General features: G+C 48.8%; 1 protein-coding gene and 1 non-coding gene across 2 annotated transcripts in view; both read right to left on the bottom strand.

Annotated features, from left to right (window-relative positions):
* ERFL (ETS repressor factor like) overlaps positions 1–22,131 on the bottom strand; it is a 49,333-nt gene that overhangs the window by 9,894 nt on the left and 17,308 nt on the right. Inside the window, exon 3 of the mRNA XM_060258528.1 lies at positions 7,992–8,262. Coding sequence (XP_060114511.1) covers positions 7,992–8,262 — 271 coding nt within the window. The remainder of the gene's footprint in view (positions 1–7,991; positions 8,263–22,131) is intronic.
* On the bottom strand, positions 15,936–16,004 carry TRNAG-GCC (transfer RNA glycine (anticodon GCC)). The gene has a single exon. It is a non-coding gene; the product is annotated as a tRNA-Gly (tRNA).

The following is a 22,131-nucleotide window of genomic DNA, read 5'->3' as shown; positions in this document are numbered from 1 at the left end:
AAACACCCGTTTCCATAACTGAAATACGATGTTGAGTTAAAATAATTAGGTGCTGCAAAGGAAGGCCTGTCTGTATCTGTGTTTTTATTTTTCGAGCCATTTCCAATTAATAAATACTACATTAATCGTTGCTTTTTTTTTTTTTTGTATCGAAGGGCTAAATTGTAATCTGCAGCTAAAGAAGAAAACTGGGGGGGGGGGGAATACTGACTACCCTCTGCTTTACTGGCTGCAGAGTTCGAGTTTGGGAGGGTGAGAAATAGGCTAGAAAAATAACATCGTTAAGAACTCCAGAGAGCCATGGGAAAAGCAGGACGTCCCGATTTTGTCAGCTCTAAGAGAGGCGAGCATTTCCGCCAAATGCATTTGTTCCTCAACTGAGTTTCCATCAGACTTCACACGGGGGTTCATTCACACAGAGGTCGCCTCTGCTAATATTAACCTTTCCAAAATCAACGACAACAACAAAATATCCCTGCGTTCCATCCACCTCCTGAAGGGCAGACAACTTCTCAAAAAATATATTTTTAAAATCTCTTTATTTATACTTTTCTCCCCAATAGGGATTCAAAACAGCTTAAACCTCCTCTTCCTCTTCTAGTTTACCCTTTCAGCCCCTGCATGTGGGGAGAAACCTCTCACACCGCTGATATTTATAATCTTTTGAGGCAGGGTTGCCAAATCCAATTCAAAAAATATCTGGGGACTTAAGGGGGGAGCCAGGAGACGTTGAGGGCGGAGCCAGGAGACATTAGGGGTGGAGCCAGAAGGTTGTGACAAGCACAGCTGAACTCCAAAGGGAGTTCTGGCCATCACATTTAAAGGGACTGTGCTCCTTTTAAATGCCTTCCCTCTACTGGAAATAATGAAGGATAGGGGCACCTTCTTTGGGGGCTCATAGAATTCAACCCCCTGGTCCAATCCTTTTGAAACTTGGAGGGTCTTTTGAGGAGAGGCATTTGATACTTTGCTGCAAATTTGGTGCCTCTACCTCAAAAAACAGCCCCCTCCCAGAGCCCCAGATACCCGCAGATCAATTCACCATTATACCCTATAGGAATCGGTAACCATAGGGCAGGGGTGTCAAACTCATTTGTTATGAGGGACAAATCTGATGTAAATAAGACCTTGTTGGGCAAAGCCATGCTGGGCTGGGCCATGTGTGTACTTGTTTAAGGTTAGGTAGCAGAGATATAAAGTTTATAAAGGACAAAGACAAACACAATTAAAGATTTTTTTTTAAAAAAAACACCTTAAAATATGCTTAAAACATTAGCACTCGTTGGTCTTAAAGATGCTTTCTTTGCATCTCTCCCATGGGATCCAGGGAACTGAACAAAGGAAGCTCTGGCGCTTTCCTTCCTTGCCCGGGGGGCCAGAAAGGGGAGGAGCCTCAGCCAATAGAAGGAAGAGAGTCTTGGCTCAGTAGCTCTGCTATGCAATTGAGAGAGCCTGGCAAAGCAAGCTCTCCATCTCGCCCTTCCTCCTCAAGGGAGGATCCTCAGCCAATGGAGAAAATGGAGACTTTGCTCTGTTGCTCCTGTGCGAGGGAGCAAGCCTTGCAAAGCAAGCTGTGATGCAGAAGGAAGTAAGAGAGAGGGAGAAGGAAACAGATGACAGCCAGTTGCTCAGGGGCCTGATAAGAGCCCTCTAAGGGCCTGATCCAGCCCCTGGGCTGCATGTTTGACATCCCTGCCGTAGGGAATAATGGCACGCCCACAGACATCCCCTCCTGCTTTCTGATGACCCTGAAGTGGGGGCGGGGGGGCTCCAAACTGCGAGATTCCCTGCCCCCACCAGAAGATTGTGCAACCAACACAGAGACTCATGGCAAAAGTAGACAGAGGAATGCAAAGCACAGGGCTTTCTGTGAAAACCAGCTTCCATACAACACAGAAACAAGCCGAATAAACAACAGTACAAAAGCGTATATTAATTCATAGCAGACCATACAATCTGTCCTCTATGATAAGCAAGGAACGTTTTCACCAAGAAGCGCCCGATGGAAATGAGCCGCGCTTCCTGCCAGCTTGAAGAAGCTTGTGCGAAACAAGGGCTCCAGTACGACCTTGTTCTTTTCTGGATTGCTGGCTGCACATATTAATGGATATTGATCAATTTTCAATTGCTTCACCTGGATGCTTATGGATTAACTCAGCATCGATTTGCTGTAAATATTGGGCTGATTCTTGGTGAACAGGTTCCTTGTTTATTATAGAGGACGGATTGTACGGTCTGCTATGAATTAATATACGCTTTTGTATCGCTGTTTATTCGGCTTGTTCCCGTGTTGTACGGAGGCTGGCTTTCACGGAAAGCCCTGTGCTTTGCATTCTTCTGCTCCACCTGGAGATTGGCAACCCTATTCTGAGGAAGTGCGTGGAGGGGGCCCTTAGGAGAAATATGTGGGATGAAGCAAGTGGGGAGGGCAGGAGTAAAGTCAGGGAAGAAAGCTGGTTCATGGGAGACAGGTCTATCAGCAGCTGTTCGCCAAATGGATTTATTTATTAAACCATCGGTGTCCCACCGTTTCTCACCAGACGCTGCTAACGAAAGGCAGCTTATCAAATAAGCGGAATAGAACCTTCACGTTTGGGGACGAAGTCCTAGGGTTGTCAATCCCCGGGCGGGGCAGGTAAGAAGCACTAAGGCATCCACGCCAAAAACAGCCTCAATGATAGAAAATTTGAGTATTTTATAACAAATTCGCTTCGAAGTTAATACAATCCAATCCAACGTGCAAATATAAACCACGCCCGAATGCAAATGCCATCGATTTGTAATTGAATGTTTATCCTTTAAAGCTGGAAATCCGGGCTGTGGTATGGTGAGCCGTGTGAATAGAGTCCAATGCTTCAAATCTTCTTTCGATCACAGCCGATGTAAATGTTGGAAGCGGCAAGGCACAAGATCGCAACAGGGATGCGCATAATGGCCTGTTTCGTGTGAGGCTTCTGCGCGCTTGAATTGAACTTTGTTTGTGGGTCATAAAGGCGCCACTGGACTCCAACGTCATTCTGCAACTTCAGACTAGCTTCAGACCTGAATTTTAAACCAAGTTATGCCTTTAGGCCCACTGCCATCAACGGCTTTAGAGGACCTAACTGGGTTTAGGTTCATAACTATGAAAGTTCTGCAGTTTTGGATTAATTCAGAGGGAGCCAGGGCATGCCTTCCTTTAGGATAAGCTACCCCAGGCCTGCTCAGCTCACTTCTCCTAAACCTCCCTGCGCCGATGTGGAATAAAGTGCAGGGGGTCCAATTCTATGAGCCCCAAAAGAAGGCACCCCTATTCTTCATTATTTCCAGTGGAGGGAAGGCGTTTAAAAGGTGTGTGGTCCCTTTAAATGTGACGGCCAGAACTCCCTTTGGAGTTCAATTATGCTTGCCACACCCTTGCTCTTGGCTCCACCCACAAAGTCACCTGGCTCCACCCCCAATGTCTCCTGGCTCCACCCCCCAAAGTCCCCAGATATTTATTGAATTGGACCTGGCAACCCGACCTACAGTAGCAATTCTGCACTTGTCCAGAGTGGTAGTGAGCAAAGGGGGCACATTGGAGGCCCTTCAATGGAGGGGCCATACAGATGGAAGGGGGGATTGAATGGAGTGGCTTGGGCCCCCGGGCCCCATTGTAGCTACGGGCCTGGTCTGCTTTGGGGGACAGATTCAGAAGGTGGCAAAAGCTCCCAACCCGAGGCCAGTCTCAGCCACAGAGAATTGGACTGGCATGGGTGGACCAATTTGACCTGCCCCTCGCTGTAATGCTGATGTTCTTCCCGGTGGTTCCATGACTCAGACGCAGCTGCCATGAAGCATTTTCTACTCAGACTGGTAGCAGCTCTCCAGGGTCTCAGGCTGAGGTCTTTCCTATCACCTCCTGCCTAGTCCTTTTTAACTGGAAATGGCAGGGATTGAAACCTGGACCTTCTGAATGCCAAGCAGAGGTTTTGCCACTGAGCTACAGCCTCGCTTCATGACTCTCCAGGGTTTGAGACTGAGGTCTTTCCCATCACCTCCTGCCTGGTCCTTTTAATTGGAGACACTGGCGATTGAACCTGGGACCTTCTGCATCCCAAGCAGATGCTCTGCCACTGAGCTACAGCCCCACTTCATGGCTCTGCAGGGTCTCAGGCTGAGGTCTTTCCCATCACCTCCTGCCTGGGCCTTTAAACTAGAAATGCCGGGGGTTGAACCTGGGATCTTCTGCATGCCAAGTAGATGCTTTGCCACTGAGCTACAGCCCCACTTCATGGCTCTCCAGGATCTCAAGCTTAGGTCTTTCCCATCACCTCCTGCCTGGTCCTTTTAACTGGAGATGCTGGGGATTGAACCTGGGATCTTCTGCATGCCAAACAGAGGCTTTACCACTGAGCTACAGCCCCACTTCCTGGCTCTCCAGGGTCTCAGGCTGAGGTCTTTCCCATCACCTCCTGCCTGGTTCTTTTTGACAAGAGATGCCGGGGATTGAACCTTCTGCATGCCAAGCAGTTGCTCTACCACTGAGCCACAGCCCATTTCCCATATCATGCCCTGTTGTGATGTGGGAGCCAGCCTCATCTTAGAGGGCAGCCTCCCCGATAAGCGCCACTCGCATTCTTCCTGGCACCACATCCTTCAACACACACCGATCTTCTTTGCATCCTATGCCAGTCTTCTCCGAGTTTTCTCTCCCCCTCCCCGACCTTGGGGAGAGTGGTGGGGCTATTAGGGAGTCTACAGAATTTATTTACTGGGTAGAGCAGTGCTGAATTCCCCGGCCAAATTAATAGGAACCATCAATAGCGCTTAGCTCCTCATAAATATTAATTAGGGAGGCGGAATCTCAAGCGGCCAGAAGGGAGCAGTTAATTAATAAGCAATAACAAATATCCCTGTCGATCAATTACACAAGACAGGCAGGCTGGAGGCAGAGGGTGAGGGCGGCCACACCCTCGCGTGGCGAGAAAGGTAGGGTTGAAGAATGGGCAGCGGGACAGCCCACTGCTCTTTACCACCCCCAAATATGTGTTTAACCTTACAGTGCCAAGAAACGGGGGAGCAATTGCGCTCGCCAGACTAAATGCGCTCCTGTCCACAATTCCCAAAGGCGCGTATTAGATGTTTTCAGATAGATGTTGTGGTTGTGGCTTAGAAGAAGAAGTTATTGGATTTATATCCCACCCTGTACTCTGAAGAAGGAGGAGGAGGGGTAGGAGAAGAAAGAAGAAGATGTGATATTGGATTTATATCCCATCCTTCGCTATGAATCTCAGAGTGGTCCCAATCTCCTTTACCTCCCCCCCCCCAACAGACATCCTATGAGGTAGGTGGGGCTGAGAGAGCTCTTACAGCAGCTGCCCTTTCAAGGACAACTCCTACCAGAGCTATGGCTGACCCAAGGTCATTCCAGCAGGTGCAAATGGAGGAGTGGGGAATCAAACCCTGTGAGGCAGGTGGGGGCTGAGAGAGCTCTTACAGCAGCTGCCCTTCCAAGGACAACTCCTACCAGAGCTATGACTGACCCAAGGCCATTCCAGCTGCTGCAAGTGGAGGAGTGGGAGAATCAAACCCGGTTCGCCCAGGTAAGAGTCCGCACACTTAACCACTTCACCAAACTGGCTCTCCTTAGGGAAATAGCATCTGTGAATGGCGTTCTGTTGGAACGTCTGTGGTATGAGGAGGTGAAAGAGACTGGACCACTTAGGTGCCAGCCCAATGAGTTGCTCATTGTGGGGTGCGTTCAATGCCGTCAAATCTCTTCCAACCTTTGGCGACCCTATGGCTTAATGACCTCCAAAATGTTCTGGTGGTCAAAGGTCTTGCAGATGGGTTGGGGGGTTGCGGTGCCTTGATGGAGCCCACCCATCTTCTGTGGGGTGGGTCTCCCTTCCCCCCACCCCCACTGCCGTCAACTTTCCCTAGCCCTATCATCTTTTCCAGTGACTCTTGTCTTCTCGTAACATAACAAAAGTATGATATCCTCAGTTTACTAATTTTAGTTTCTGGGGAGAATTCCAGCTTGATTTGGTCTGCAACACACTGATCTGTCTGTTTGGCGGTCCACGGTACCCGTAAAACTCTCCTCCGACATCACATTTCAAAGGAATCTACCTTCTTCTGGTCAGCATTCTAATACTTTAGTTATTAAACTTTTAATGGCTTCTAGGCCAGCAAATACTCGGGGTTTTTTTTTTTAAAGCTAAATTACATGTTCAAGCCATGAGAGTTTAAGCAGCCTGTGATGAGACATCTTCTCTAATTTGCTATGGCCTGTCCTTTCTGGCTTGAATTCTTCCTCTTGTTCCTAGTTGGGACTGACTGATACTACTAAAGGTCTGTAGGTAGGTAGGTAGGATGGGAGGGAGGTAGGTAGGGAGGGAGGGAGATGGTGGGAAGTGCTCTGAAGCTGTAGCTGAGTTCTGGCGACCCTATAGGATTTTCCAGGGCTTTTTTTTTTAGCAGGAACTCCTTTGCATATGAGGCCAGGCCACACCCCCTGATGTAGCCAATCTTCTAAGAGCTTACCGGGCTCTTAGTACATGGCCTACTGTAAGATCCAGGAGGATTGGCTACATCAAGGCGGGTGGCCTATTATGCAAAGGAGGAGGAGGAGGAAGAAGACTGAAGATTTATACCCCACCCTTCTCTGTAAATCAGAATCTCAGAGTGGCTTACAATCTTCTTTATCTTCTTCCCCCGCAACAGCCACCCTGTGAGGTAGGTGGGGCTGAGAGAGCTCTGACAGAAGCTGCCCTCTGCGATAGCTATGGCTGACCCAGGGCCATTCCACCAGGTGCAAGTGGAGGAGTGGGGAATCAAACCCGGTTCTCCCAGATAAGAGTCCCCACACTTAACCACTACACCAAACTGCTACCAAAAAAGCCCTGCCTCCAGGTATTTCCCAACCTAGAGCTGGCATCCTTAAGCAATGAACTGGACCATCTGTGTAATCAAGGGTGGAATTCTAACAAGTGCTCTTTTGCATATTAGGCCACCCCCCCCTGACGTAGCCAATCCTCCAAGACCTTACAAGTCTTTTTTTGTAATGTGCAAAGGAGCTCCTGCTAGAATTCCACCCCTGTGTGTAATACATTCTAAGCAATAGAATGGGATATAGCCACAGAGACCTCCTCCCAGAGCAGCCATTTTCTCCAGAGGAACTGATCTTTGTTACCTGGAGAGCCGTTGTAATCCCAGGAGATCTCCAGCCACCACCTTGAATCTGGCAACCCTGCCAGTTATCCAGATAGTTAAACAATGGAACTATCGTCAATAGTCTTCCAAATGGCATTTAAAGGAAAACAAATGTAAGTTACTGAATTATCTCATTCTTATGAAATGAAGGTGTACAGCAGGCAATAATTTGGGTTTTGGAGTAGTTCCAAAAAGTGCCCGGAGGACTACATTTGTGTTTTCGGCTGAGACACTGGGCTTGTTTCTTTCCAGGAAGGGGGCCGTTCTGGATGTGTTTTGCTCCCTCTAGTGGCCGATCTGATATCGAGCAGCTTTATTTCCACCTTATCTCCCTGCAGTTTAAATCTGGAAATAAAGCAGTTCAATATCAAAGCGACCACTAGAGGGAGCAAAACATGTACAAAACCCAAAGAAACAGGAACTTATCAGTGAGTAAGATGAGAATGTGGGAAAGCCCACCGTCCCTTTTGACCCAAACAGCGCTGCAATGCTACTACAGTATAAGGCCAGGGGGCGCTGCAGCAAAACAGCACACAACCAAATGAATTGTCGGAAACCTACTGGGAGCCAGGGCTTTTTTTGTAGCAGGAACTCGTTTGCATATTAGGCCACACTCCCATGATGTAGCCAGTCCTCCTGGAACTTACAGTAGGCCCTGTATGAAGAGCCCTGTAAGCTCTTGGGGGATTGGGTGCATCATAGGGGTGTGGCCTAATATGCAAAGGAGTTCCTGCTACAAAAAAAGCCCTCCTGGGAGGAGCTATGTTGCCATTTGGTCTACGTCCTTCCCCCTCATACCCCCTCCCACATCTTACCTTAGGGCTCTGCTCAGTTTGTCGTAGTTCATATGGGGCTTGCATTTACGAATGCCCCAGAGCCGGGCCACCTCGTCCGGATCCTTGATGACAAATTCCCCGTAGTCCCCCTGCCAGGCGATGACGTTCTGGTACTCCTCTTTCTGCAGAAGTTCCAGGATAAAGTGCCACAGCTGAATCTGCCGGGAGCCGGGACTTGATTCGGGCTTGTAGGCCCAGTCGGGGAAGGCGAACCCTGTCCGGGCAGAGAAGAAGAAAGGAGTCAGCCAGTCTGATTTCAGTAGACATCGCTAGCTGCTACCAGATGACCATTTCTCTTCAGGGGAGCAGGGGTGGAATTCTAGCAGGAGCTCCTTTGCATATTAGGCCACACCGCCCTGATGTAGAAGATCCTCCAGGAGTTTAGAGAGCACTTGGAGGATTGGCTACATCAGAGGTGTGTGGCATAATACGCAAAGGAGCTCCTGCTAGAATTCTACCCCTGCAGGGGAGTAATGTGCCCATTGGAGTGGGAAGGCTTCTAGCAATGACCTGGGTTTGTCTGGGAAGGAAATGGGTTCTGGTGCTGAGCATCGGAGTAGAGTTCACTTGAGGGCAGGAAGTTGCCTTCTTCTGAATCAGACCCGAAACCGGAGATGATGTTGTTATCGATGGACAGAAAGGAGGTTCCACAGGAAGATGAGTATTTAACAGTCTATATCTTAACGGCGGCAAGAATCATGTTTGCTAGCTATTGGAGACAGGAAACTTGCCCATCTCGGGTGGAGATTATTGACAAAATTTTACACGCCGCTGAAATGGATGTTTTATCCAATCGGTTGAAAGGGGTACCGAAATGTGATATTTTTAAATATTGGGAAAAATTCTATAACTGGATGAAGAAACACTAATTGGAGGGAGGAGAAAGCGACTAGTGTAATTACAACTATGTCTAGAAATTTATAATATGTTTTCTTTTTTGGCTTTCAATCCCAATTACGAAACTTTATATTTATTTTTTTTTATCTGTGTAAGGCCTCATCCATACTCCTTCTGTATACATAGTTTATATTTTGCTTCTCTTTGGATTACTGAATGTTGTAAGTTGTTATTGGTTGAAGAAATAAAGAATGATAAATGGGGGGGAAAAAATGAATCAGACCCTTGGTCCATCAAGGTCAGTCTTATCTACTCAGAGTGACAGCAGCTTTCCATGTTTTCATGCAGAAGTCTTTCATATCATTTACTTTCTGGTCGTTTCTAACTGAAGATGCCGGGGATTGAACCTGGGACCTTCTGCCTGCCAAGCAGAGGCTCTGCCACTGAGCTACAGACCCACTTCATGGCTCTCCAGAGTCTCAGGGGAGGCCTTTCCCATTACCTCCTGCATAGTGCTTTTAACTGGAGATGCCAGGGATTGAACCTGGGACCTTCTGCCTGCCAAGCAGATGCTCTACCACTGAGCTACAGCCCCGCTTCATGGCTCTCCAGAGTCTCAGGCGGAGGTCTTTCCCATCATCTACTGCCTAGGCCTTTGAACTGGGGGTGCAGGGGATTGAACCGGGACCTTCTGCATGCCAAGCAGAGGCTCTGCCACTGAGCCACAGCCCCTCTTTAACAAAGGAATACATGAAGCTGCCTTATACTGAACCAGACCACTGATACAGCATAGTATAGTCTACTCAGACTGGCAGCAGCTTTCCAGGGTCTCACGCAGAGAGGTCTTTCCCATCATCTATTGCCTGGTCCTTTTAACTGGTCAAGTCCAGGATCTCTCTTGGTGCAAAGCAGAGGCGCTTCCACTGAGTCATATCCCCTCGCCAGTCTCCTGCAAACTCTAGGTTGGGAAATTGCTGGAGATTTAGGGACTGAGACTAGGAAAGGGTGAAGTTTAGGCAGGGGAGGGAGCTTTGTAGTTTGAGATGTTGCCTTTTTCTCCAAGGGAAGTGAGATAAGCTGTGATTCCGGGAGATCTCCAGGTCCCCAAGACTTTGTAGCTCCTTTAACCAAAGTAGAGGGAAAGGCACAGGGGGCCTGGCACAATTCCAGGTCGAGCTGTATCTCCATAGGGCTCTTTAGCTTGGAGAAACATCAGCTGAGGGGTGACATGATAGAAGTTTACAAGATTATGCATGGGATAGAGAAGGTGGAGAAAGAGGTCCTTTTCTCCCTTTCTCACAATACAAGAACTCTTGGACACTCAATGAAATTGCTGAGCAGTCGGGTTAGAATGGATAAAAGGAAGTCCTTCTTCATGCAAAGGGTGATGAACACGTAGAATTCACTCCCACAGGAGGTGGTAACGGCTGCAAGCATTGCCAGCTTCAAGAGGGAATTGGATAAGCATATGGAGCAGAGGTCCATCAATGGCTATCAGCCACAGCGTATTCTTGGTACTCTTTGTCTGGGGCAAGTGATGCTCTGTATTCTTGGTGCTTGGGAGAGGCAACAGTGAGAGGGCTTCCAGTGTCCTGGCCCCACTGATGGACCTCCTGATGGTACCTGTGGTTTTTTGGCCACTGTGTGTACAGAGTGTTGGACTGGATGGGCCATTGGCCTGATCCAACATGGCTTCTCTTATGTTCTTAGGGTTGCCGAATGCCAAAAGCCAGTGTGGTGCAGTAGTTAAGAGCGATGGACTCTAATCTGGAGAATCAAGTTCGATTCCACAGTCCTCCGCATTAAGCCAGCTAGGTGACCTTTCAGAGCTCTCTCAGACCCCCAAAATAAGTCTAGCATGCCACCTGCTGGTGCATAATTCGAAAAGAGCGAGAACTTTTGGCTGCCAGACAATCTTTGGATCTCCCGGCTATACTACACACAATGCCATATGGTAATTCATTAATATTACACCAAATGCTAGTGGTACCTTTGGAATCAGTCAAAGTCCAAATAGAAAAGACCCCCCAACAGAAAAATTAACACCCATGATATGTAGAAATCTTCAGATTTGGCAGTTAATTTATCACCAGATTCTTTGGTTTGGAGTTAATAGAATGCAGAGGGGAGAGAAGAGTGACTCAGCAAATACGTAACTGACAAGGTGGATTCCAACTGGCAGAGACACACACCAAAGTTGTCACCCAATAGGACTGTGCAAAAGTGAGAAGAGAGTGATTCAGCAGCTATGGAACTGACAAGACAGATTCCAACCAGCGGATTCATGCTAAACTTGCCACCCAAGAGGACTGCAACATAAAGGTGAGCTACACAGTAACAAGAACAATAATCCAACACCCTCCCCCCCCAAAAAAACCCCCCACCTATGCACCAACACTGAAATTCAAGAAATATCTGAGGACTTTGAGGGTGGAGCCAGAAGCAAGGTTTTGACAAGCATAACTGAACTCCAAAGGGAGTTCTGGCCATCACATTTAAAGGGACTGCACACCTTTTAAATGCCTTCCCTCCATTGGAAATAATGAAGGATAGGGGCACCTTCTTTGGGGGCTCTTAGAATTGGACCTCCTGGTCCAATCTTTTTTAAACTTGGAGGGGATTTTTGAGAGAGGCACTGGATGCTACATTGAAAATTTGGTGCCTCTACTTCAAAAAGCAGCCCCCCAAAAGCTCCAGATACCTGTGGATCAATTCTCCATTATACCCTATGGGGATTGGTTTCCATAGGGAATAATGGATTGCCGAGCAGACATTCCCCCCCCCCCGCCACTTTCTTATGACCTTGAAGAAGGGGGAGGGCCTCCAAACTGGGGGATCCCCTGCCCCCACCTGGGGATTGGCAACCCTATAGGACAGCATCCCAGTTGAAATTATAACAGGGTGTCTACCTGGAACAAAATCTGTTCAGATCTGTTCACTGCCACAGGAGGTGGTGGCGGCCACAAGCATAGCCACCTTCAAGAGGGGTTTAGATAAAAATATGGAGCAGAGGTCCATCAGTGGCTATTAGCCACAGTGTGTGTGTATATATAAAAAATTTTGCCACTGTGTGACACAGAGTGTTGGACTGGATGGGCCATTGGCCTGATCCAACATGGCTTCTCTTATGTTCTTATGTGACACAGAGTGTTGGACTGGATGGGCCATTGGCCTGATCCAACATGGCTTCTCTTATGTTCTTATGTGACACAGAGTGTTGGACTGGATGGGTCACTGGCCTGATCCAACATGGCTTCTCTTATGTTCTTCTGTGACACAGAGTGTTGGACTGGATGGGCCACTGGCCTGATCCAACATGGCTTCTCTTATGTTCTTCTGTGACACAGAGTGTTGGACTGGATGGGCCATTGGCCTGATCCAACATGGCTTCTCTTATGTTCTTATGTTCTTGAGAAAGCACATGGGAAATGTGTTTGGAACAAGCTAGCATTCCCGTCAGAGAAAGAAGGAAGATCTGTACAGTGAAGTTTTTTTTCAAAACCAACTTTCTTTCTTGCTCCCCCGGCCAAGGCAAGAGGGGAGTAGAGGCGGCTTGCCGTTGCCTGCCTCTGCAGGGCCACCCGGGACTTCTTCACCCAAAGGGCGATTAGCACATGGAATTCACTGCCACAGGAGGTGATGGCAACTACAAGCATAGATGGCTTCAAGAGGGGATTGGATGAACATCTGGAGCAGAGGTCCATCAGTGGCTATTAGCCACAGCATATTGTTGGAACTCTCTATCTGGGACAGTGATGCTCTGTGTTCTGGGTGTTTGGTGGGGGGGCAACAGTGGGAGAGCTTCTAGTGTGCTGGTCCCCCTGGTGGACCTCCTGATGGCACCTGTTTTTTTGGGACACTGTGTGACACACAGACTGGATGGGCCAATGACCTGATCCAACCTGGCTTCTCTTATGTTCTTATGACTTCCTTGGTGGTCTCCCACCCAGATATTGACCTGGGTTGACCTTACTTAACTTCTAGGATCTGATGAAATTGGACTCACTGGGGGCATCCAGGTCAGAGCTGTAACAACTTATAAAATAGGGGAAATATATAGTATTGTCTGCTGTGATATGGCAGGCAGTGTCTTTTGGGTAGAACCCCTGAGAATTGGACGAACAGGGAGGGGACTTAAAGAAGAAAAATGTGCTTCTGCCTTTGAAACCTTGGAAACAAAAAACACAGTTGAATAACTAACAGGAATAACTTGGGTACCTAATTTAATGAAACCGACTGTGCCATCCATAAGAGCATTGCACCCATCTAAGTCCATTGATCTCAATGGGCTTGAGAAAGTATAACTCAGCTTAGGGAGGAACTGCAAATAAAGCTTAAGTAAAAAAAGAAAAGGAAAAGGAAACGGTTCTCCTTAGACAGATTTGGTTCAGCATATAATTTAAGGAAGCGAAGATATTCAAACTCGGCCATGCGGCTTTCTGTGGTTCGGGGGATTAGTTACTCTATGGATTGAAGAGACAAAAAAGGAAGATCACTACAGCTTATAAAGAGATTTCCTTGCGTGGTTAAAGATTTTTCCAGTGAGCTCTGAGGAGGCCACATGTTAGGATGTTCAGATGCTGGTATACAAAGCAGAATCTCCATGAGGAACAATCCATATCGAAACAGGTCAACGGTCTGGGCGCTGACTGGAGAGGGGAAAGGTTTTGCCTTAAACCTCAGTGTTTCAATCCTTCCACAAATGGTCTGGAACTAGTTCTTTTGCATATAAAATGATTGTACCAAAAATAGCAGGATTGTCTTTTGATAGCGACCGTGTGGCCCTCCAGTTTTATTTTTTATTTCACCACTTACAAATAATTTGTATGCAACATTCCTCCACTTGCAGCTGCTGGAATGGCCTTGGGTCAGCCATTCCTCTCGAAGAGGTTGTCCTTGAAAGGGCAGCTTCTGTCAGAGTTCTCTCAGCCCCACCCACCTCACAGGGTGTCTGTTGTGGGGGAGGAAGGGAAAAGATATTGTGAGCCACTCTGAGATTCGGAGTGAAGGGGGGGATATAAATCCAATATCTTCTTCTTCTCCTCCTCCTTCTTTTTCTCCTCCTCCTCCTTTGTGTAGTGGTTAAGTGCGTGGACTCTTATCTGGGAAAACCGGGTTTGATTCCCTACTCTTCCACTTGCACCTGCTGGAATGGCCTTGGGTCAGCCACAGCTCTCGCAGAAGTTGTCCTTGAAAGGGCAACTGCTGGGAGAGCCCTCTCAGCCCCACCCACCTCATAAAGCGTCTGTTGTGGGGGAAGGAGATAAAGGCGATTGTAAGCTGCTCTGATTCAAAGAGAAGGGCAGGGTATAAATCTGCAGTCTTCTTCTTCTTCTTCGTGGAGACAGACCAAGCCGGAGACTCTCTGAAACGAAATCTCACATGGATGCTTTCACCCACCAAAGGACCACTTGGTCCACCAGACCTCAGCTTCCAAGCTCCCCTTTCATTCCCCAAAACGGTGGCCCCGCATCCTTGGAGATCACCTTCCAGATGTTCGATTGCTTCCCCCCACCACCACCCCTGCTCCTTGCGGGTTATTTTCCCTCTCTGCTCTCAGATCCTAACTCCATCCTGGGCTTTCGTACCAACATAACACTGTAGTTTTGTGTGTGTGTGTGTTGTTGTTTTTTAAAGCAAGTCTCTCCCTAGGAGCCGGGATAGGCAGCCCGGGCACCTCCACCCTGCCTAATTAATCATAGCTAAAAGCTGAGCTCTCTCCGGAGCTCACCAGGGACAGACTTCAAGCGGAAGGTGTGGAGGGAGCTTACGCTGCCCTCCTCGGAACAGAAGGGGTCACGCTGGCCTGCCTCAGATCTGTGCCTCTATCTATGAATCTATCATTAACAGGCCTAATGAACTGCTGATCAATGCCTTGATTTTCAGTTACCTTTGGCATCCCTGCAGCAAATTGCATTCTCTCTCTTTCAGCACCCCCCCCCCCAAGGCCTTTCTGCACATCACTCGGATGCCACGGCTCTCCAACGTCCCCCAGGAGGTTCAAAGTAGCTGGTTTCCAAAGTCCTAAACACTTCTTTTGATCCCCTGGCTTTCTGTGCAAGCCGAGTTCAAGGGCCAGGGTGAGGTCTCCTCTTATCCCCGGGCCCTGCAGTGATTGATGCCTGGAAGAGCCAATGAAAGAGGAGTCCCATATGAAGCTGCCCTGCACTGAATCAAACCCCTTGGGGGTCCACTCACTCTGGCAGTGGATCTCAGGCTGAGGTCTCTCCCACCCCCCTGCCTGGTCCTTTTAACTGGGGATGCTGGGGATTGAACCCGGGACCTTCTGCATGCCAAGCAGAGGCTCTGCCACTGAGCTATAGCCCAACTTTATGGCTTTCCAGGGTCTCTTGCTGAGAACTTTCCATCACCTCCTGCCTGGTTCTTGTAATTGGAGATGCTGGGGATTGAACCTGGGACCTTCTGCATGCCAAGCAGAGGCTCTTCCACTGAGCTACAGCCCCTCTTCATGGCTCTCCAGGCTCTCAGGCTAAGGTCTTTCCCATCACCTCCTGCCTGGTCCTTTTAACTGGAGATGCTGAGAATTTAACCTGGGAGTGGACCTTCTGCATGCTGAGCAGATGCTCTACCACTTGGCAACAGCCCAACTTCATGGCTTTCCAGGGACTCATACTGAGAACTTTCCATCACCTCCTGCCTGGTCCTTTTAACTGGAGATGCTGGGGATTGATTCTGGGACCTTCTGCATGGCAAGCAGATGCTCTACAACTGAGCTACAGCCCAACTTCATGACTCTCCAGGATCTCAGGCTGAGGTCTTTCCCATCCCCTCCTGCCCAGTCCTTTTAACTGGAGATGCCGGGGATTGAACCTGGGACCTTCTGCATGGCAAGCAGATGCTCTACAACTGAGCTACAGCCCAACTTCATGACTCTCCAGGATCTCAGGCTGAGGTCTTTCCCATCCCCTCCTGCCCAGTCCTTTTAACTGGAGATGCCGGGGATTGAACCTGGGACCTTCTGCATGGCAAGCAGATGCTCTACGATTGAGCTACAGCCCAACTTCATGGCTCTCCAGGATCTCAGGCTGAGGTCTTTCCCATCCCCTCCTGCCCAGTCCTTTTAACTGGAGATGCCAGGGATTGAACCTGGGACCTTCTGCATGGCAAGCAGATGCTCTACGACTGAGCTACAGCCCAACTTCATGACTCTCCAGGGTCTCAGGCTGAAGTCTTTCCCATCTCCTCCTCCCTGGTCCTTCTAACTGGAGATGCCGGGGATTGAACCTGGGACCTTCTGCATGCCAAACAGATGCTCTACCACTGAGCCACAGCTCCTTCCTAGTAAATGAAAACAGGAAACTGCTCTATATTGAATCAGACCCCTTGCTCCATCAAACTCAGGGCTGTCTACTCAGACTGGCCACAGGCCTTCAAGGTCTCAGGCAGAGGCCTTTCCCATCCCCTACTGCCTGGTCTTTTTAACTGGCTTTCAATGTTCCCTCTAAGCTGCAGAGTCTTGTGAGCAAAAATTCTACTTTGTGTGCTGCTGGTATTAAAATTGTTAGCTACTGCATCAATTATTGTGCTCTGGGGTCATCTTTCCTGAGCTAAGACAAAAAATGTGTGAGTTGGGGGCTTAAAATCTGTGAGCTAGCTCAGGCTAACTCATCTTAGAGGAAACACTGCTGGAGATGCTGAGGACTGAACCTGGGACCTTCTGCCTGCCAAGCAGATGCTCTACCACTGAGCTACAGTTGCTCTAGTGCCAATAAGGTTGTGGTGTTTCTAACTTCAGCTATGTCAAAAAGTACACTGTCCACCTGACCCCTCCATTGTACTGAAGCCAAATTCACCACTATACCCCATAAAACTGAAATGAAATGCAGCAGCCCCCCCCCACCCCAAGAAAGAGAAGGAAAAACGGTACTCTAGATGGAACAATGCTAACCTGGATGGCCCAGGCAAGCCTGATCTCACCAGATCTCAGAAGCTAAGCAGGGTCAAGCTTGGATGGGAGATCACCAGGGTTGCTACGCAGAGGCAGGATTTCATGGTTTGACCTGGGTAGCCCAATCTAGCCTTATCTCACCATCTCTTGGAAGCTAAGCAGCGTGAGCCTCGACTAGTACTTGGATGGAAGACCACCAAGAAAGTCCAGGGTCACTACACAGAGGCAGGCAATGGCCAACCACCTCTGTTAGTCTCTTGCATTGATCTGGGTGGCCCAATCTAGCCTGATCTCAGAAGCTAAGCAGGGTTGGCCCAGGTTAAACCTTGGATGGGAGACCACCAAGGAAGCCCAGGGTTGCTATGCAGAGGCAGGCAATGGCCAACCACCTCTGAACATCTCTTGCCTTGTCTTGGATGACCCAGGATCACCCAAACTAATCAGATCTCTGGTGCTAAGCTTCTGAACATCTCTTGCCTTGGCCTGGATGGCCCAGGATAGCCTGATCTCATCAGATCTCAGAAGCTAAGCGGGGCCAGTCACGGTCAGTACTTGGACGGGAGTCCAGAATTGCTATGCAGAGGCAGGCAATGGCAAACCACCTCGTGCCTTGGAAACCCTTGACAACACGTGCCATCAGATGGAAACGGATTCGAATCTGGGTCCCCCAGCACTCTAGTCCAACATTTTAACCGCTGCATGCAAACAGGACTTGTTTTAACCCTCTTTCAAGCATCCATCTCTGCGAAATGAATGAAACCTGGTGCAAAGGAGGAAAAAAAGGAACAACAGCATAGAGAGCTGCTGGGCCGTAGAAGAAACTGGTGTACTGGGGCTACCACCATGGGGCCTTGGACTGTCAATTATTGGTGGCACGTATTTGAGGTGGAGGCTTCTATTATCTCAGCATAAAGCCAGTGTGATGCGTCAGGTGAAGTGTTAGAAGAAGAAGAAGAAGACTGTAGATTTATACCCTGCTCTTCTCTCTGAATCAGAGTCTTAGAGAGGCCTACAATCTCCCTTATCTTCTTCCCTCACAACAGACACCCTGTGAGGTAGGTGGAGCTGAGAGGGCTCTCACAGAAACTGCCCTTTCAAGGACAACCTCTGCCAGAGCTATGGCTGACCCAAGGCCATTCCAGCAGGTGCAAGTGGAGGAGTGGGGAATCAAACCCGGTTCTCCCAGATAAGAGTCCAAACACTTAACCACTACACCAACACTGGCCCTAAATTAAATTAGACAGGAAGTGCATCAGGTTACTTTGGTCCTGTCACTAGGGTGATGGTGGGAAGTGTCACAGGCAGAGGGTTTTCAAGGCAAGAGATGTTCAGAGGTGGTTTGCCACCATCTGCCTCTCCGTAGCAACCCTGTCCTTGGTGGTCTCCCATCCAAGGCTAACTAGGGCCGACCTTGCTTAGCACCAGAGAGCCTATTAGGTTGGGCTATCCTGGGTCATCCAAGACAAGGCAAGAGGTGTTCAGAGGTGGCTGGCCATTGCCTGCCTCTGCGTAGCAACTATGGACTTCTTTGGTTGTCTCCCACCCAAGGACTAACCAGAGCTGACCATGCTTAGCTTCCAAGGTCTGACAAGACTGGACTAACTTGGGCCATCTAGATCAGGGCAGAGGCAGACTCAGGTGGTTTGCCATTGCCTGCCTCTGCGTAGCAACCCTCGGAAGCATCCAAGAACGAACTTAGGCCAACCCTGCTTAGCTTTGAAGAGTTGACAAGACAGAGCTAATCCGGGCTGTCCGCATCAAGGCAAGAGAGATACAGAAGCGGTTCACCATTGCCTACCTCTGCATAGCTACCCTGGACTTCTCAGCCAGTCCCCCACCCAAATACTAACTAGGGCTGGCCCTGCTTAGCTTCCAAGATCTGATGAGATTGGACTAATCTGGGCCATCCGGGTCACACTGAAGAAGACTGCAGATTGATACCCCGCCCTTCTCTCTGAATCAGAGACTCAGAGCGGCTTACAATCTCCTATATCTTCTCCCCCTACAACAGACACCCTGTGAGGTGGGTGGGGCTGAGAGAGCTCAGGCAGAAGCTGCCCTTTCAAGGACAGCTCTGCTAGAGCTATGGCTGACCCGAGGCCATTCCAGCAGCTGCAAGTGGAGGGGTGGGGAATCAAACCCAGTTCTCCCAGATAAGAGTCCGCACACTTAACCACTACACCAAACTGGCTCTCAATGAGGGAAGGAAGGAAAAATTAACTCTGGTTCCATAAAGGATGGGGAAGCCTATGTACTACTTTGAGAGCCTTGGAGAAAGGCTGAGACACTCATTTACTTAGTCTATTTCTACCCTGCCCTTCCTTCAAGGAACTCAGGGACACCAGGTGTTGCTCAGTGAGACCCCATTTTATCCTCACAACATCTGGATCTCACAACAACTCTTTGAGGCTTATTAGGCAGAGAAGGAACAAAGTCACCCCTTTCATGGTTCATTGCCTGACACTCTAACCCCGGCCCGAAGAAGTGCTAGTGAGTGCCGCAGTGTGTTGGAAAGCAAGTTATGCACATTTCAGACTATAATGTTGTTAACTGTTGTTGTTTACCTAAAAAGAGGATGTGAGGTATTGCAGCTTAAACCCAATTAGGGACTGTTTCTTCTAAGGGGGGGATATAAACATTGCATCGGTCAGTTGGCACCTTGTGTGTGAGAAGCTTTGAGGTTGTTTGCAAGGTGAACGGCCTGTCTTCCTGTCTCAGTGTTCTCTGGGCAGGAGAAGCAGTTTAACAATAAACTGAACAAAGTATAAGGAGGGCCGGCCCTAGGGAAGGCTAACTTCTGCACCCCCACGGATAACATCACGGATTCACATGGGGTCGCCCCACGAAGGCCAGCGCCCTAGGCAACCGCCTAATTTGCCTAGTGCCAGAGCCGGCCCTGAGTAAGAATCCAGTTGCATCTTTAAGACTGACAGAGTTTTACTCAGAATGTAAGCTTTCGTATGCATGCATACTTCTTCAGAGGAAGGGATAAGGTACAGTACAGTGCCTTAAGACAAACTTGTGTTGGTCTTAAAAGTGCAACTTGACTCCTGCTTTGTTCTACTGCTTCAGACCAACATAATAATGATGATGATGATGATAAATTTATTCTTATATCCCGCCCTCCCCTACCAAAGGCAGGCTCAGGGCGGCTAACTTGGATCTATTAACGAAGAGTTGTAAAAGTAGCCATGAGCAGATACGACGTAGATGCAGCATGTAGAATGCAATGTTTATTTCTTTTACTCCCAAGCAGGCCTCAGATTTAGCAGGAGCTCACAGGAGCTCCTGAACCTTTCTGAGGGCTCCCCCTCCTCCTCCCCACCTACCTTGTCCGTTGAATAGGAGGTGCAGCTGCATAACAATCCCTGGATGAGCTCCACCACCTATTTCTCTACAACGCGTCCCCTGCTCCCAAGTGCCTTTTCCTGATGTTTTATGCTAGTAAACTTTATTTCTTTTGATAAGCCATGTTCTTTGTCTCTGTAAAGAGCCCCGTGGCGCAGAGTGGTAAAGCTGCAGTCCTGCAGTCATAAGCTCTGCTCACAACCTGGGTTCGATCCTGGCGGAAGTTGGGTTCAAGTAGCCGGCTCGAGGTTGACTCAGCCTTCCATCCTTCTGAGGATGAGTGGGGAAGGCAAGGGCAAACCACCCCGTAAAAAGTCTGCCATGAAAACATTGTGAAAGCAACGTCACCCCAGAGTCAGAAACGACTGGTGCTTGCACAGGAGACTACCTTGACCTTTTTTAAAATTGACTCCATCATGCAAACGCCTTGCCTCTAATGTCAACAAATATTCCCAACACCTCTTTTATTGCGCATTGCCTAACACTCTAACCCAGAGGTCCTCCAGCCGAAAGGAGTGCTGTTGGAGAGTGCCGCGACACCTTTGGGCACTGTGCCGGGGAACCCTGCTTTAACCACCGCATCACCCCGGCTCTCATGCAGAAACACAGAGAGCAAGGAAGACCTGTTTCTTCCTCCCCGTCGACACTGAACTGTAACTAATCTGTTAAGACTCTTGTTTTGGCTTCTGGGCTATTATTTCAGCCTGGATGTAGGGGTGTTGGGGGAGGGGGGGGGGGAGAAGAACGGAGTCAGCTGGCTAATGAAACATGCAAGTCTCCCCTTGTCCTCTGAGGCCCGGCATGGAAAAGAGTGCCCTGCGGTTAAAACCACTTCCTTTGATTGTCCCTCATGCCCCTCTAGCCTTCGGCTCGGAGCTACAAACTCTGGAGCTGTCTAGACCCTTGGGGGAGATTTTGTGGGGAGAGGGGGGGGGAAGGGAGGAGGGAGGGGAGCTGTGCGAAACCGGTGTGCGTTTGTGTATCGCTAACCCAGAGAGAGGACGGCCTGGAACTCTAGCACGGCTGCACACCGAGTGGCGTAGAGAGCTGCTCTGGTGTTTGTTTGTTTCTTGGTTTATTTCATAGGCTTATATGCCGCCTTTTCCCGTAAAAGGGCTCGAGGCGGATCATAGCATATAAAATTAGCAATAAAAGCCTACATATCAAAGTTAAAACGGCAATATAAAATTAACAGTAAAAACAATAAATAAAGCGCGCCCCCGGCGGACAGGGCACAGCGGATCAATAACCAGTTGCACTGTAATAAGCGTGATGTCACCACAAGGGAGGCCAAATGATGGAATAATGGGACGCCTGCTGCCTCAACCATAGGCCCGGCGGAACAGCTCCGTCTTGCAGGTTCTATGGAATGGCAGTAATTCAGGTAGGGCCCGGATCTCCGCAGGGAGCTGATTCCATCAGGCAGGGGCCAGGGCTGAAAAGGCCCTGACCCTGGTTGAGGCAAATTGGACGTCCTTAGGGCCAGGGATGATCAGGAGGTGTTGCGTTACAGGATATTCTGTTTTGCAGGGCATTTTTAAAATTAAAAGGACTGGGCAGGAGGGATGGGAAAGACCTCAGCCTGAGATCCTGGATTTATAGTCTGCCCTCTTCCAAGATGGGCTCAGGGCAGATTACAATACAATAAAACAGTTAAAATTAAACAGTTAAAACCATTAAATCAAGATGAAATGAGGCGGTGTCAGTAGCAGGAATTTCTTTGCGTATTAGACCACACACCCCCTCTGATGTAGCCCATCCTCCTGGAGCTTACAGGGCTCTTCTTACAGGGCCTACTGTTAGCTCCAGGACGGTTGGCTACATCAGAGAGATGGGGCCTGTTATGCAAAGGAGTTCCTGCTACAAAAAAAAAAACCCTGCTGTTTTGGAGCTGAGATGGCCATAGGATATTCTGAGCTGAAACGGTCACAGAATTCCCCTCTGCACATGTGGATAGTGCTACAGAAACCGGATGGATATTCATGGAATATTTAAAGATTTCCCTCTTGTAAATGGTCAGAGATG

Source organism: Heteronotia binoei, chromosome 17 (assembly GCF_032191835.1).
Source record: "Heteronotia binoei isolate CCM8104 ecotype False Entrance Well chromosome 17, APGP_CSIRO_Hbin_v1, whole genome shotgun sequence".
In the NCBI taxonomy this organism is placed as follows: domain Eukaryota; kingdom Metazoa; phylum Chordata; class Lepidosauria; order Squamata; family Gekkonidae; genus Heteronotia; species Heteronotia binoei.
Note: the sequence above shows the minus strand (reverse complement) of the source record. Positions and strands in the feature narration are given on the sequence as shown.